The sequence below is a fragment of the Nylanderia fulva genome, unplaced genomic scaffold, assembly GCF_048542155.1.
Source record: "Nylanderia fulva isolate GAGA-0341 unplaced genomic scaffold, ASM4854215v1 Scaffold431, whole genome shotgun sequence".
NCBI classification, from domain to species: Eukaryota; Metazoa; Arthropoda; class Insecta; order Hymenoptera; family Formicidae; genus Nylanderia; species Nylanderia fulva.
Window position 1 is genome coordinate 8,902 of NW_028190512.1, and position 17,996 is coordinate 26,897.

The 17,996-nt window shown below is 39.3% G+C and overlaps 1 protein-coding gene across 1 annotated transcript; it reads right to left on the minus strand.

Moving 5' to 3' along the window:
* Positions 1-6,364: 6,364 nt before the first annotated feature.
* On the minus strand, positions 6,365-14,959 carry LOC146721667 (uncharacterized). Its single transcript, XM_085486455.1, has 2 exons — positions 14,206-14,959; positions 6,365-6,693 (listed from the first exon to the last, which is right to left on the minus strand). The coding sequence occupies exons 1-2, from the start codon at positions 14,957-14,959 to the stop codon at positions 6,371-6,373; spliced, it is 1,077 nt and encodes a 358-aa protein (XP_085342581.1). The 3' UTR covers positions 6,365-6,370.
* Positions 14,960-17,996: the final 3,037 nt, after the last annotated feature.

The window sequence follows — 17,996 nt, forward strand, 5'->3', positions numbered from 1 at the left end:
TACCTCCCCAATAAGCGGCGGTTCTTTATTGTTTATCTTAGGAAGAAATACCAGCGCCGATAACCAGCGGCTGCAGGAATTTATAAACAAAACAAGCGCCGAAAATTTACATCATCTAAATTTTTCTCGTTCGTACGTTGACGAACAAAGGGTTGATCGGGATATATAACGAGGACCGATGCCGCTGCCGGGCCATAGTACCACTGGCGAGCGCACGCTTTTCTCAAGGAAAAATAGCTGTGAGAAAAAAGTTTAGTGTGTATTGAAGTAGTTATTTCTGTGCAGTACAAGTAAATTTTTTACAAAAATGGAGAACGCAGAACATATTGAGCGCGATCTGTTGGAGCGTTCCCACCAAGTCGCCACCTTGGGCGAATATTTCGGATGGTTGCAAGAGTGCGAACGGTTTATCGAAGAGCTGGAAGAACGCAGCCGTGCCAAGCGTCCGCGTCTCTCGATTGGACATAGGCAATCTCTCGTGGCAAGAATAGCGCGACTCGAGGGTGCGAATGTGCGCTTGCAGAGACAGTATGTCGGTGAATCCATGCCTGGATTCAGCGGCGGCAGCGGATTTAGTGGTGGCGGCAATAACGCGCAAAGACTTGTTTGGCGCGAGATCGATACGGCGTTCGATAGCCGTATACTGACCGGTGCGGTAATTAACGCAGACTATATCGAACCGCGTCAATTTTTGGAAAATGCCAAAGACATTGTAGTCGAGAACGTGGAGAATGTGCTACAAAGACACGCCAGTGTAAAAGTGAACACTGTTTTCAACGGCGAATTTGTGTCCGGTGACAAGCGTACCAATAAAAGTATCAATACGAGAAACTTTGAACTCTTTCGCACGTCCGATGTACGCGAGTGGTACGAGCGCCGCGTAATCGAGCCCACACTAGCATCGCTAGAAGAGTTCCAGGAAGGCGATAGCGGCTGGGCATTGTCGCGGATAATAGATTTGACTGTGAATATCAACAAGTATAATCCTATGCGCGCGGGATGTCGTATCACATTACCGCAAAAAATTGTAACAAAGAGAGCGGTTGCGATCAGCGGACAATGCGTGTTTCGCATGGTCAGTGGTGGCCGCTCTGTACCCCGCTGATATACATGTGGATCGGGAATCCTCCTATCCGCATTACACCACAGTGCTGAATCTCCAAAACATTGAGTTTTCCGTGACTGTGAATCAAATTAAAAAATTTGAACTTGCAAACGACATCTCCGTAAACGTGTACATCATCGAGAACGAGAACATCGTCCCGCTACGTCTTTCGGAAAAAAAGAAGGACAGACACGTCAATCTGCTGTACGTGGAAGACGAAAACAGCGTCGGGCATTTTGTTTTGATAAAAAATCTGTCTCGCCTCGTGAGCTTACAACTGAGCAAACACAAAGTAGAAAATTTATTTGCGATCGGTAAGTATATACTTATTAAACTTAAATTATATTTAAAATATTTCTAATTAAATTTTTTATTTTTTACAGATGTTTACACTATTTCGGAGCGGCGGATAAATTGCAAGCGCATACGGAAGATTGCGGGAAATTGAACGACTGTGCTATCCGGTTGCCGAGCGACAAGGACAAGTGGCTCAGCTTCGACAATTACACGAGAAAGGAGCGGCTGCCGTTTTTGGTGTACGCCGACCTCGAGTGTGTTTTGACAAAGACCGAAGATGCCAAAAATTATCAACACCATCAAGTATTCAGCATCGAGTATTACGTACAGTGTTCGTATGACAGTTCGTTATCCACATACAATTCCCGCCGTAGTGTCGATTGCGTCGCGTGGTTTGCCGAACAGCTTAAAAATTTAGCAATCCGCGTAAAAAATATTTTAACGACCAATGTCCCCATGATAAATTTAACGTCTGACGAGTGGACAAAATTTCGCAGCGCAACACATTGTCATATATGCGAAAAACCGTTTGACGAAGACGATACACGCGTTCGCGATCATTGCCACCTCACCGGGCGGTACAGAGGCCCCGCGCACTCAAATTGTAACTTAAATTACAAAGAATCATTTTGTATTCCTATAGTCTTTCACAATCTGTCCGGCTACGACGCGCATTTCATTATCGAGGACATAGCCACAGCGTTCGAAGGGGAAATCGAATTATTGCCGATAACAAAGGAAAAATATATATCATTCTCGAAAACTGTTAGAATGACACAAGACAACAATGCAAAAAATTATATCAAATTACGCTTTATCGATTCGTATAAGTTTCTCAGTGCTAGTCTTGACAAATTAGCGTCATTTTTGGATAAAGATAAACTAAAAATTTTACATTCGGAATATCAAAATTTAACTAGTGAAAAATTCAATTTATTGACACGAAAGGGTGTCTTTCCATATGAATACATAGACTGCGTGGACAGATTACAAGACACACGTTTACCACCGCGCGACTCATTTTACAGTTCCCTGACTGGCGACACAGTATCCGAGAGTGATTACGCGCACGCCGAGACCGTCTGGAGCCGTTTTTCCCTTCGAACGCTAGGCGAATATAGCGATTTATATTTAAAAATTGATGTTTTATTATTGGCAGACATATTTGAAAATTTTCGCGACAGTTGTATAAAAAGTTATGGACTCGATCCCGCGTATTATTATACTCTCCCCGGATATACATGGGACGCCATGTTAAAACATACAAATATAAAATTTGAATTATTAACAGACATTGACATGGTAATGTTTGTCGAACGAGGTATACGCGGCGGCCTTAGTCAATGTTCAAGTCAATACGCACAGGCAAATAACGAGTACATGCAATCGTACGACCCATCGAAACCCTCATCTTATCTCATGTATTTTGATGTAAATAATTTGTACGGATGGGCAATGTGTCAACCATTGCCGTATGCCGATTTTCGGTGGGTCGACGATATATCGAATTTTGACATATCATCTATCGCGTTCGATTCACCTATAGGCTATGTTCTCGAAGTAGATTTAGAGTATCCGCGGCATCTTCATGACGCGCACATTGACCTACCGTTTTGCCCGACGCACGATAAACCGCCCGGCAAGCGGGAGTATAAACTCCTCGCAACGCTTTACGATAAGAAGCGCTACGTAATACACTATCGTAATCTGCAGCAATGCATGCGCCACGGGCTACGCATAACAAAAATATATCGCATACTACAATTCACGCAGTCAGCGTGGCTTCAAAAATACATCGAACTAAACACACAGTTTAGAACACATGCGAAAAACGATTTTGAAAAAAATTTATATAAATTGATGAATAACGCGGTATTCGGCAAGACGATGGAAAATGTGCGTAATCATGTTGATGTAAAATTATTAACAAAATGGGACGGACGGTACGGTGCGGAGGCAATGATCGCGAAACCAAATTTTCATAGTACGAGCATATTTTCGGAAAAATTAGTTGCCATAGAATTACGCAAACTTGAAGTTAAATTCTACAAACCAATCTACGTCGGCATGTGCATACTCGACATATCTAAAGTATGCCTTTATGAATTTCATCACGAATACATGTCACCGCTCTATCGTGTCAATTGTAGAGTAATGTACACCGACACAGTTTAATATATCAAATTAAATGTCAAGATGTCTATGAAAATTTGAAACGCGACATCGCTCGATTCGATACCAGCGATTACGCCGCGAATAATGTGTACGGTATACCGCTCGCGAATAAAAAGGTGCCGGGTCTGATGAAAGATGAGAATAACGGCGCGATAATGACCGAATTCGTCGGGCTTAGAGCAAAAATGTATGCTTTGCGGGTGGATGGTAAAAAGGCAAAAGGTGTCAAAAGTAACGTCGTACCGCGTAGTATAACATTCGACGATTATACACGCTGTCTTAATGACGAGATTGAAATGACGCGTCAGCAGTCATGTATAAGATCGAAATTGCATAAAGTGTATACCATCAGCGAGACGAAAATTGCTCTAAGTCCCTACGACGACAAGCGGTATGTCGTACCTGATTCGACCGACACCTTGCCGTGGGGACATTATCGAATACCATTGTAAATAAATTATATTGTAAGGACGTATTAATGGGAATTATATATATTTTGTTATATATTTCAGATATTTCATATATGTTATACAATATATATTATGTTATACAATGATTGAATAAAATACATTAAATAACATTGTTTTTATGTATCCAAAAGTTGTGCAAACTGTCGAATCCCAGCCATTTCACATAAACCTCGTCACCCCTCCTGCGCAGTATTTTCTCCACGAGGTACACATCCGGATAATTTGCACGATGCAACTCATGCTCGTAAAACGCTCCAGCAATAGATGTCTTGCGATAATCCTCGAGTAGATATGTTACGGGATTAGTATGCTGCACTTTAACAATCTTAAATACCTCGATTGTCCAATTTGGCGTGTATCCCTTCTCGAAAAGTTGTTCGTACTTGCTGACGCGTACCTGATCACCTACTTTGAACTTTGCCGGGCCCGCGATTTTTACACGATTGTACACGGTAGCCAAGAGTCAGCGATTGCGGGGGTAACGTCAGCGGGTCGCATACCAATCGTTCGATGCTTGCATCCGTTGTAATCTGATACGAGGCGTGGCAGCATGTCGAACCACTTGTAAGTACCATTCAGCGTAAACATCTTCCACATGTCGTTCTTTAGCGTGCGATTGAATCGCTCGACGACCGACGCCTTCAATATCGAATATGTAGAATAGTGATTAATGTCATGTCTTTGCATAAGTCGTTGCACATCGGCGTTGTAAAATTCCTTTTCGTTATCGGTTTGCATGTTTTTCGGGCATCTCTTGCTATCCCGAATTATCTTGGCGATTGCGTCAGCTGTTTCGCTTCCTCCTTTACTCTTGAGTGGTACAGCCCACGCATACTTGCTCAACACATTGATGATGGTGAGTATGTAGTGGTAACCTCTGTTGAAACGGGAGTACGGACGCATCTCGACAATGTCGGCTTGCCACAGATCATCGTATCCTCGCACTATGACATGTCTTTGAGGGAAATTTTTTATACGCGTGCAACTCGTTTACCAACTGCCGTCTCTCCAAACTATGTTGCTCGTTGTTATTTTCACTATTCATTCTCGTTCTTTCGGGTTCTTTCGGGTTCGTGCCTCGTTCTTTCGGGTTCTTTTGGGTTCTTTCGGGTTAAATTCTCGTTGTTTCGGGTTCGTGTCTCGTTCTTTCGGGTTCTTTCGGGTTCGTGCCTCGTTCTTTCGGGTTCTTTTGGGTTCGTGCCTCGTTCTTTCGGGTTTTTTCGGGTTAAATTCTCGTTGTTTCGGGTTCGTGCCTCGTTGTTTCGGGTTCGTGCCTCGTTCTTTCAGGTTCTTTCGGGTTAAATTCTCGTTGTTTCGGGTTCGTGCCTTGTTCTTTTGAGTTTTTTCGGGTTCTTTTTGCGTTTGTGCTTTGTTGTTTTGGGTTAAATTCTTGTTCTTTCGGGTTCGTGCCTTGTTCTTTCGGGTTCTTTTGGGTTTGTTCACGTTCGTGCCTCGTTCTTTCGGGTTTTTTCGGGTTCGTTGTTTCGGGTTCTTTCACGTTCGTTCACTCACGTCCTTGGCCCATTCGAAAATCGTTCCTGACTCGATCACAGCCTTGTCCCAAGTCGTTTCTGATCCGTTCGTAGCCCGCCTTGGCCCGTTCGCAGCCGTCCCTGACCTGTTCGCAACCCTTACTGAGTTGTTGATAGCCTTGTATGTAACCTTTAAGGACTTGTTCGTAGCCTCGTTCGCAGCCCTGCTTGACATGTTCGTAACCTCGATCGTAGCGGTTGCGTTCACCACCGTTTCCAGGTCGTTCACTGCTGCTTCCGGGTCGGTCACTGATGCCACTTATTGTTGTTTGGTAGCACGCTGATAATCCTTCGTAGCTGTTCAACAACTGTTTGCAACCACTCGAGAATCCCTTCTAGACGTTTCACAACTGTTTGATAGACGTTTCTGAGCCAACCGCTCATTAGATGCCTGTGTCTGAGGTAGTGTTTGGCGCACGCAGAAGCTTTTTTATCGCAGTTTCCAACGCTCGTACATCTTTTTTTAACGCAGCCAGCTTCTCATCTGACTCTTTCTGTTGGATCATCAATGTTTTAAAGCACTCTTCCAGGTACAATTTGTTGACGACATCGGTATCCGCCTCAGGTTGCGCTACACGGCGAATCTTGCGCGATCTCGCGTCATAATCTGTAGCGACGCGATGCAGAGCGTTTTTGCGCACGCATTTTCTAATCAATCTATACCATTGATCGTTTGTGCCAGGGGTTGCATCATTTCTCCTCTCGAATAATCCAAATTTATTGATAGACATTTTTTTCAATGCTTTGTAAAGTGTCACACGATGAACTAAATAGATTGTCGGGACCCTTGTTTAATTTATAATAATGCCCGCTTCCCGCAGTTCCTCGATAATCGACAAGATCTCGTTGTCATGCGCGTTGTTGCCAGCTTGGTGCGAAGCATCGAGCAATCGTAGGCGATCCACTAGCTCGTTGGGGTCGTCCCAGTGCACGTAATCAATCTTATTGTTGGTTAGCGTCATAGCGCGAGGCATTCCCATGCCAGATTTTGGGTCGTCCGATTCCACCCGTGTCAACGGTGCGATTATATATTTGTACTTGTTCCCCTTGCTACTCTTCACACGGCCTTGCACATCAAAGTTGCGTTTATGCGCACTTGTCGCTAATAATATATGTTTGAAAACAAAGTGATAAATATAAGGCCAACTTATCGAGCTGAATATTCGAGATGTTCAGTCAACTACCATTTATTACATGTATAAATTATAAAACTACAGTCATTATATTAAAACTAACGCAAATTACAATCATTCTATAAACGTTTCGACCGCACGCGGTCTTCTTCAGTATAATTATTGAAACATAAATTCTTACAATTCACATAATATCGAAATCTTTGATTTGCATAGACAGGTAGAGTCATTACAAAATAGGATTTTTCATCTCACCAGCGGGTTATTTAATCGTTTACCTGTACTCGCGTGGAATAGAATTTTCGAACATCATAACATTGCTTTTAAAAATTGCCACAACAGATTGGTTACTGCACACGAAAAGAAATTCAATTGGCTTAAGAGAAAACAACACTATAAGTATATCAACAGCATCAAACCTATAGATATACATTGTTCTTTACATTTTGAAACTTCACAACCGACGAAAATATCACAAAATTCTCTCAGGGCAATCACTAATGATGCCAAGGAGATCAATATACACATAGAAGCCAATAAATTTCTCAATGATACAATTAACCCTTTGGAAAATACTAATAAAAAATGGTTTGTTAATCTTTTCAACACAGACATTCCGCCTAACGTTTCTAATCTGTTGCAAATGGGTGATAAATTCTGTCTTCCGAATATTAGTAAAAAAACAGCGATACATGAATTCATCAAGGACATAGAGAGTAATAGCAAACGAAATAATATTAATAATCTCACAACGATCAGAAATATCGCGGTTCCAAAATTTGCACAACTTCTGAACACGAAGGATAAAAATGACGTAAGTCAACAAAAATTACTTGGTGCACACAGAGATTTAATAAAATTTTGTAAAGACAATCCGAATGTTCTATTCACACGCGCGGACAAGGGTAATGGCACGGTGGCAATGGAAAGATCTCATTATATTAACAAAATGGAAAACGTTTTAAAAGATGTCAACACTTACACTATTGTTAAAAAAAATCCGTGCAAAAAAATAGAGAAAGATTTGAATGATTTGTTGAAGAGATGGCTTAAGGAAGATTATATTTCAAAAAACGAATATTATAAATTACGTTGTAGTGATTCTCTCCTTCCAAAAGCGTATGGATTACCTAAAATCCATAAGGAAAACTATCCAGTTAGAATCATAGTTTCATCGGTTGATACAGCTCTATACTCGCTGGCTTCGTTTTTACAAAACACCTTACGAACTAGCCTACCCAAAGCGAAAAGTCATATTAATAATAGTTTTGATTTGTACAGCATATTGTCTGGTAAAAAGATTGATGAGAATAATAGGATGTTTTCCTTGGATGTGGTGTCTTTGTTTACGAACGTTCCTCTGGATCTTGCGATTGACGGTATTAACGATAGATGGGATCACATTGGAATAAATACTAAAATACCGAAAAACGAATTTTTGGGGGGTATAAAATTCATATTGACTTCTACATATTTTACATTTGATGACATAATTTATAAACAGACGTTTGGGACCCCTATGGGGTCACCGTTATCACCAATTATTGCAGACCTGGTTATGCAAGATCTTGAGGATACAGTTCTCAAAGCGTTGAATTTGGAATGTTTGTTTTATTTTCGTTATGTGGATGACATAATAGTGGCCACCTCTATGACTAATATGACTCAGATTGTGAATAATTTTAACAACTATCATGAAAGACTTAAATTCACGGTCGAACAAGAGGTTAACCATAGCTTGAATTTCTTAGATTTATCACTTAAAATTATTAATAACAAAATATATATAGACTGGTATCAAAAAGAAACCTTCTCAGGAAGGACGTTATCATTTTATTCAAACCACCCATTATGCCACAAAATTGGAATAATATATAACCTTGTAGACAGATGTCTATTGCTATCACATCCACTATTTTTTAATAAAAATTTGGAGTTAATTATTAATATACTCACAAGGGACATGTCACAACTGTCCGGAACCGATTTGATTCTCCTTGAAATATGTTGTTAAATACACAAATCTAAAAGACACGTATTTTTTTATACGTGCGCAATTTGAGTTTTAAGGGGTGAAACACCCCTTTAAAGAATAACGGTATTTTTCTTTAGGATCAAATATCTGCTAAACTATAAGAGATATAAAGAAAAAACGTACAACAAATTTTAATGGCTTGAAGAGTACCTTAAAGTTATATGAACAAAAATTTTTTTTTTTTTTTTTTTTTTTAAAAACCCTCACCACCTAATTTTTTTTTTCAAAATTAAAAATTTTGTTTTACCTAATTTAAAGCTTATTTTTTTCCAAATTCAACCATGTGTAATAAAGTTATGTTACGAAATATCATTTTCGAAAATTAATTATAAACGCTCCCGTATATACGCTCATCCGTGCTATGTGCGTAAGTAATTACCGTCGAACAATAAAATATATAAAAAATGTTTTTGTATAATTCTTATTTATGTTTTCTATGTATTTATAACTGCGTATTGTGTATATTTAGATTTAAAAAAAAATTTTTAAATATAATTAATAAGAATTTTTTAAATATACCCCCTGCTTTCTTATTATTTCTTTAATATTTAATTTCTTCTATAAAAATTAAAAACAATTATATTTTATAATAAAATTATTTTTTAATTGAATCTTGCGAATACCAATGTCGCAATATTTGGCATAAACAAATTTTATATCTTACGTTAAATGAATCATAAGATAAGATTATGTGTACGTGTTCCAGATAAGTTATAATTTTTACAATAAAATCTTTAATACGTTAAAATAAATAATAAAATAAGATTATGTGATGACGTATTTCTGATAAGTTAATATAAATTGTTCATGTAGCAGCATAATTCTCACAGTCGGTGTAGTCTTTTCGTTGTAATAATATCTGTGTAAACTGTTCTTTTATTGCAATAGAAAGCAAAATATAACATCTTTGAATATGATTATCAATCCGCTTAACGTTGTTAGACTTTTATTGGTGTCAATAAATTCAATATATTTAACAGAAACGCCAGTAACTGAAGCAGAAGTGGAATTAAAGGAAAACATTAAAAAAATATTACTGGATAGCGTTTTTCATTATAATGGGGTGGAAGTAACGGAAGAAATATATCTCGATTATGAAGAACCTTATAAATTACATAGTTTTGAAATAATTGAAGATGACGAAGAAGCATGGCATGAAGATAGTTTAAATTCTCATCCTCATTGTTCAAATGATGATACAAATTTTGATAGTTCTTATAAAAGACGAGCTGTTGAGTATTGGCGATTTCGGGACACTGATGAAAACAGTAATGACAGAAAAAGGAATCGTTCTCTAAGAGTAGTACAAAATAAATTTAGAAGAGTTTCATCTGAACGTCAGTTAAGGCGATGGGAAGAACAAATACAATCAGGTGGAAGTCGTACAGAAAAATTATCTTACATCTCCAAATTTACACATGATAAATTTACTGCAGCTGTCGAATCAGGATTCATGGTTCATGATATTGATTTAAAAAGATGGGCTTTACAAGCTCAAGAAGAAATAGGAAATTTAAATCCTATATTTAAAGCATCTCACAGTTGGATAGCAAGATTTAAGAAGTCTCACCGAATTGTTTCAAGAAAAGTTACGAAGTTTGTCACTAGAAGAACATTAGAAGATTCTGCTGATTTGCAAAAATCAGCTGATGATTTTCTGGAAACAGTAAAACCTCTTATTGAACAGTTTGGATCTGAAAATATTTACAATTCAGATCAAAGTGGTTTCCAATTGGAACTTCACTCTGGAAGATCATTGTCTAACCAGGGAGAAAAGAAAGTAGAACGTGTCGTGCAATCCATATCATCAACAACCCATTCATATACGATACAACCAATAATATCCTGTAATGGCAATTTGTTGTCCCCTTTATTTATTGTATTAAAAGAAGCTAATGGTAAATTTGGACCAAGAGTACAAGAAAATTTATTTAAAGCAGAAAATGTTATTGTAAAAGCATCAAAATCTGGTAAAATGACATCAGGTATTTTCCTTTTATAATTACTTTTTTTAACAACCTTATTTTATTTAACAATTTAATAAGAGTCATAAAAAAACTATTAAATTAACATTTATATTTTGTACAGATCATTTTAAAATGTGGTTAGAAGAAGCTTATTTCGCAAACATTGGTCCTAATAGCGTTCTTCTTATCGATTCATGGACTGGACATTGCCCCAATATGATTTCGGATTTAACACCTCCTGGAACACATATTACTACTATGATAATACCGAAAGGAACTACAGGGAAAATACAACCATTAGATGTTTATGGATTCAGAATTTGGAAAAATTTTGCTAAAAGATTTTCAGATGCGGTTTTACTGTTGGAAAGTAATATAAACTTACATGAACGAAATAATATAATAAAATTGCAATTTTTGATACATAATCAATTGTCATCCCCACGATATCAAAACTTATTTAAATATTCGTGGTTTAAAAGTGGTTATACGAATGAAAGACCAGACGAATTCGAAAATCCAGTACACTTTAGTTTAGACGAAACTTTAACAAAATGTGATATCGAAGGTTGCAATAATATAGCTGTAGTAAGATGTTCTTGGTGCAAGAAGTCATTATGTTTGAAACATTTTTTTGTCGAATATCATTATTGTAATGTGTATAATGAGTGAATAATATAAAATGCAAATACATTTTTAAAAAAATCGAAATATACACAATACACAGTTATAAATACATAGAAAACATAAATAAGAATTATACAAAAACATTTTTTATATATTTTATTGTTCGACGGTAATTACTTACGCACATAGCACGGATGAGCGTATATACGGGAGCGTTTATAATTAATTTTCGAAAATGATATTTCGTAACATAACTTTATTACACATGGTTGAATTTGGAAAAAAATAAGCTTTAAATTAGGTAAAACAAAATTTTTAATTTTGAAAAAAAAAATTAGGTGGTGAGGGTTTTTTAAAAAAAAAAAAAAAAAAAAAATTTTTGTTCATATAACTTTAAAGTACTCTTCAAGCCATTAAAATTTGTTGTACGTTTTTTCTTTATATCTCTTATAGTTTAGCAGATATTTGATCCTAAAGAAAAATACCGTTATTCTTTAAAGGGGTGTTTCACCCCTTAAAACTCAAATTGCGCACGTATAAAAAAATACGTTTCTTTTAGATTTGTGTATTTAACAACATATTTCAAGGGGAATCAAATCGGTTCCGGACAGTTGTGACATGTCCCTTGTCAGAAGCAATGGTTACCCTCTTGATCTGATTTTTAACAAAATTAATCATCGGATAGAACACATCATATCTAAGGGGAGCATTATAGAGAGACAGGCCAACATAGAAAGAACAAAAAGTATAAGAAATGATTCGGTCAATAAAAAATTCTTTGTCATTCCGTATATAGATGGGATCTCAGAAATGATTGTTTCCTCGGTAAAAAATAAAAATTGTATGGTAGGGTATAGATGTCTCAACAAACTGGATAATATTATTAAAGCGCAGAAAGATAAAACTAAACATCCATGCAATTCGAATGTGGTTTATAAGATCAGTTGCAATAATTGTAATGCATCTTATGTAGGCCAAACAAAGAGGCAATTGCAGACGCGAATAAAAGAACATAAAAATAATATTAGGTTGGACTCAACGAAACATTCAGTAATTTCTGAACACATAATAAATGAACATCATACTTTTAATTGGGACAATGTTAAGATCATGGACAACGAAAATAATTATTATAAAAGACTCATTTCTGAGATGCTACATATCAAGGAACAAAAAAATGGACTAAATTTAAACAAAGATACTGAGTTACTTAGCGAGTCGTATTTTGATATTTTGGATATATTAGCGAACAAGAAATAATAATAGGACAAATAGGACATTAACGAGTAAAACATAGATATTAGATCATATATAAACACGCACGCTCTCCGATCAAGTAGAGTTTAAAATGAGCTGTCTTTCTGTATTGTTGGTTTGTTATGTGTCATCCTTAATAACTGTTAATAAGTAGCAAAATTGTCAAGAAGAACGATGATAGGTAAGCATACTACCAATTGTAGGGGATACATACAGGGTTTGTCCGGAAAGTAATGCGTCGCATTTTTTTAAAAAAGAATTTATTGATCGCATAGGTAAAACAACTTAAAATTGTTCGAAGTATGACCCTTCTGCGTCAATACATTTTTGCCAACGCGATTTCCATGCGTCATAAGATTTCTGGAACTCCTTGACTGGGATGCTGTTCAGGGAGGCCGTCGAAGTAGCTTGTACGTCGTGTGCCATTCCGCACTCTGCCTCTTTGACTCCGGATTGTACTGAAAGACCCATGACTCATCCCCAGTGATAACGTTGTTCAGGAAATTGGGATTATCTGCACAGAGTTGCTTGAGTTCTTCACAAACTTCCACTCGGTGTTGCTTTTGCGCATCGGTCAACACTCTGGGCACAAGTTTTGCGCAAATCTTCCGCATGGCCAAGTCTTCCGATACAATCTCGTGAACAATCGTTTTCGGCAAGTTCAATAATTCCGACATTAAGCGAACATTCATTCGACGGTCTGAATTCAATAATTGGCGCACACGAGTCACATTGTCGTCCGTTCGCGATGTTGACGGGCGTCCTGCGCGGGCCTCGTCGGCGACCTCCTTCCGACCTTCTCTAAACATCTTGTGCCATCTGTTTGACTGCGATTTGGAAAGGCAATCGTCCCCGAAAACTTTCTTGAGCATTTCAAAAGTTTCCAGCGGCGTCTTGTCCAGCTTCACGCAAAACTTTATCGCATAGCGTTGCTCTATCGTTCTCTCCATCACAAGTTCGACGCGACCACTAAGCAGAGGTTCACAGAATAAGCCGTCCTAACCCTCCAAGCGCATGGAAACAATTGAGCAACCTACCGTTGGAAAGCTAAGGGTACCCCCTTCCTCCCCAACCGGTCCCATCGCTCTGCGATGTATAGTCGCGTCACAAAAAAATGCGACGCATTACTTTCCGGACAACCCTGTATTATAATTTGGACATAAGTTGATCGGTAATTTTTTATTAATCGCAGCGCCTACGGAACGGGTTAATTTCTCGCATATTAACGATGAAACTATCCGAGATCTGAACAAAATCAGGGATCATATCGAGGCGAACATTGTTGGACAGGACGGATTGAAACACGCGTTAATTGCTCAAAAACTCTTGATTCTGAATAACTATAATTAAATTTCGATATTATGTGAATTGTAAGAATTTAAATTTCAATAATTATACTGAAGAAGACCGCGTGCGGTCGAAACGTTTATAGAATGATTGTAATTTGCGTTAGTTTTAATATAATGACTGTAGTTTTATAATTTATACATGTAATAAATGGCAGTTGACTGAACATCTCGAATATTCAGCTCGATAAGTTGGCCTTATATTTATCACTTTGTTTTCAATATACGAGCGACAATTGTATTAATTTATTTTTAATATATGTTTGTATTTTTGCAAATCATCCTCCTGGTAATCAGGTCTTTTCTTGAAGATCAACTCGTACAATCCGGGCGTTCCAATGTACCGCGTGTCGCCTATGATTATATTGTCATCTTTGTCAATCGCGAATCGCTTGTTTCCGATGCGCATTTCATTCTCGTCGAAATAGACTCCGTATACATTATCAATTTCTTTCTTCTCATCAGCACTGAGGAGAGCGTCCATGTACTTTTGTCCTAATGGCCCCCAATCCTTTCGCATCATTTGTCGACCTTCCGACGATCTTAACCAGTGTCGAAGGGATATTTCGGGCGGGTTACGCGTGGTTTCGAAAACATTTTCGTCTACGAGTGTTTTGGGTATCACAGGTTGTGCGTTTTTCGGTGTAGATGTTGTCGGCAATGAAGCGTCCAATGGCTTCGAAATATCATATTTTCTTTTTTTCAATGTCTCCTCTTCCTCCTCTTTATATCGCTTGATGGTTTTATGTTTTCTCTTTTTCTGTGTCTCCCCCTCATACCATGTCTCAATCTTCACACCGTCGTCGTTGTCGGTGTTAGGCTCGTTTTTCACCAAAATCGTCGCGTTGTCGACAATCTTTTGTAACGGCTTGATAATAGGTTTAAAGTGAGTCTTGACAGCGATATCATCATCGATCTTTCCGGTCTTCAGAGCGCGGTGTTTCTTGCGGATCGATTCAGCCGTCTTCGCAATCTCCATGGCAACCTTTTCACGCTCGCGAATATTATCAGCCATGTCGGCAGCACTCTCTAGAGTTTCTCTCGACTGGGAGGATTGTTGGCGACGACTAATGGCTCTGCGGTATCGCGAACTCGTTAAATCCTTTTCTGTATCGCCCGTTCGAAAGCGAGCTGTCCTTGTCTATCACTAGAAATCCATACTTTTGCTGCCAACAAGTACGACATAACTCATTGAAATCCTCATACGACATGTCGGTATTCACGTGATCGTTGTACACGTGCTTCAAATTGGTGGCGTCCTGTTTAAATAGGATTAGCAGGTTCGCGTTGTCGCGTATAAGATGTTTCGGTATTCTTGCGTATGTCTGACAGAGATAGAAGCAGTCGATATTCGAGTGGCGCCCCATTGAGAAGTACTCTCTTATCGTATCTTGCTTGTCGCATGCCACGTCATCAAAGACAAAAATTGAATTTGGATATGCCTCGCTCGGTGGAATGACGTCACTGTTATTGGAGAATGTAAAGTAGCCGATTTCGTCAATCGGCGTCAATAAATCTTCCAAATAGCGATATTTCGGCTGTTGCAGCGATTTAGAGTACACGTACACGTTCTCGAAACGCACACCGTGCGGACTTTCCAGCAGGCTTATCAACACGTTGGTTTTACCGCAGTATGAGGGGCCGCAAACGATCGCGCGTATAGTTGTCGGTAGCATCGTACCGTGTTTGCGCACACCTTCGTTCACGCTGCAGCGTACTCTGTCGTCGTAATTCATCACTCGTATCGTCAGAGGTTGTTGCACGAATTTCATTTTCTCACTCCCGATTTGACCTCCAACGTCCGCCTATTTATAGCTGCGCGGACTCGCGCTTTGCTCAGTAATGTCTAGAGATTGCAACGGATGTCAACGAAAATAGGCACAGGTGTATTAAATCGTGCGATAAACGCACTTCTGGTCGAGCTTCATATTCCCGGCTATCAATTTTGCGGCCCGGGAACTCGTTTGGAAAAGCGATTGGCTAGAGGTGATCAAGGTGTCAACCCATTGGACGCGGCGTGCCGTGAACACGATATAGCGTACTCTCGGAGCAGCAAACTCACCGAGAGACACGCGGCGGATAAGGTACTCGCCGAGAAAGCGAAAACTCGCATCGTCGCGAAAGACTCGAGTCTCGGTGAGAAAGCCGCGGCCACAGTTGTCTGGACAGCGATGAAGGCCAAGACGAAGCTCGGCATGGGCTTGAAAACGAAAAAAAGGAAGACAAAGAGGAGGGTACTTTCGGCAGCAAAACGAGGCGGATTTTTGCCGATTTTACCAATGCTGGGCGCGCTCGGATCCCTGGTTGGCGGAGCGGCTGGTGTAGCAAAAGCGGTAAACGACAGAAAAGCCGCGCAACGTCAGTTGCAAGAGATACTACGCCACAATCGCGCCATGGAAGGCCGCGGACTGTATCTCGCCCCTTACAAATATGGACGAGGAGCAAAGAAAAAAAAACGTCAAAAAAACGTTAAAAATGCCGAAAGGTGTAACTACAAATGTGCAATTGCTACAACTTGCAAAACGTATGCACATTCCATACTTTAGAGGTGTATTTATGCGCAATAATTTACCGATAAATGGCGTGCGAGAAAATGAGAGTGGTATCGTTAATCTAGACAGTACAGACGGTCCTGGCACTCATTGGGTGGCGTATGCAAAAAGAGGAAATCGCGCAATCTATTTCGACAGTTTTGGCAATCTTCGACCACCCGAGGAATTGGTGCGATATTTAAATGTGCCGAAATTGGAATACAATTACACCTCTTATCAAACGTATGATCAAAGTATCTGCGGACAGTTGTGCTTGCAGTTTCTCCGAGATTTCTCGCCGCAAATTTAAAGACTGACATTGCGTTATTTAACTCAGTTTGTCAACATGTCGCTAACACTAACATTGACTGGGAAGAGTAGTGTCCTCGCGGCGACCTACTTTCCCCCCATAGATTTGAGCGATGCGGACTACGAGCTCGGTCTGACGGATTTTGAAACTTATCACACTATATCGAATGTGAATTCCTCGAATAATAAATTTTACTACGGCACAGACGACGCGGAAATTACGATTCCCGAAGGATCGTACGAGCTGCAAGCGATACATGAATTTTTGAAACGTGCACTTTCCCGAAAACATAATGCTGTTAGCGATAAAGGTGTCGACGATGAAGATTACCCAATCGTGCTCCGCGCTAATTACAATACGATGAGAAGCGAGATCAAGTGTGCCTACAGAATAAACTTTAGCATGCCCAACAACATTGGATCGCTGCTAGGATTCTCGAATCGTATACTGCAACCGCGAAAATGGCACAAATCGAACATGGCGATTAATATTATCAACGTGAACATTATCCGCATAGAGTGTAACGTGACCGCGGGTGCATACAGCAACGATAAATTCGTTCACACGATACACGAATTTTCACCGAGGGTACCACCAGGATATAAGATATCGGAAACGCCGGCGCAAATCATTTACCTGCCGGTCTTCGTACGGAGCATTACTGATTTAGTGTTACGCGTTACTGATCAGGAGGGACGATTGCTCGATTTTCGAGGTGAAGAGATAACAGTTAGATTGCACGTACGACGGCGGGCCACCCTCGTGCTCGTGTTGAATAAAGACACGAAGAACACAATCAGACCAGCAGCAACATCATTCGCTAATATCAAATCAACTACGAAGAAGAGACTCACCTCGTCAAACGTTGCGTTTTTACAATCTTTGGGATTTGCGGTGCCCACCATCTGAACAATGACTGAGATTCTCAACATCGAGGAAGAGCCAGTCTTTGACGATCGCATCGTCAAGATTGAGACTCACACATACAACCCGTTTGCCAACACAACATTTGGATACAGCGACGAGATAAGAATACCCATACAACAACAGGATTTATATACGTTGCCGTATGAGAGTTTCCTCTACATCGATGGTGAACTGCGGATAACTCATCCAGTTGAGGGATCCAATGTGATGCTGGGAAATAATTGCGTCGCATTTATGTTTGACGAAATTTGCTATGAGCTCGATGATGTGGAGATTGATCGCAA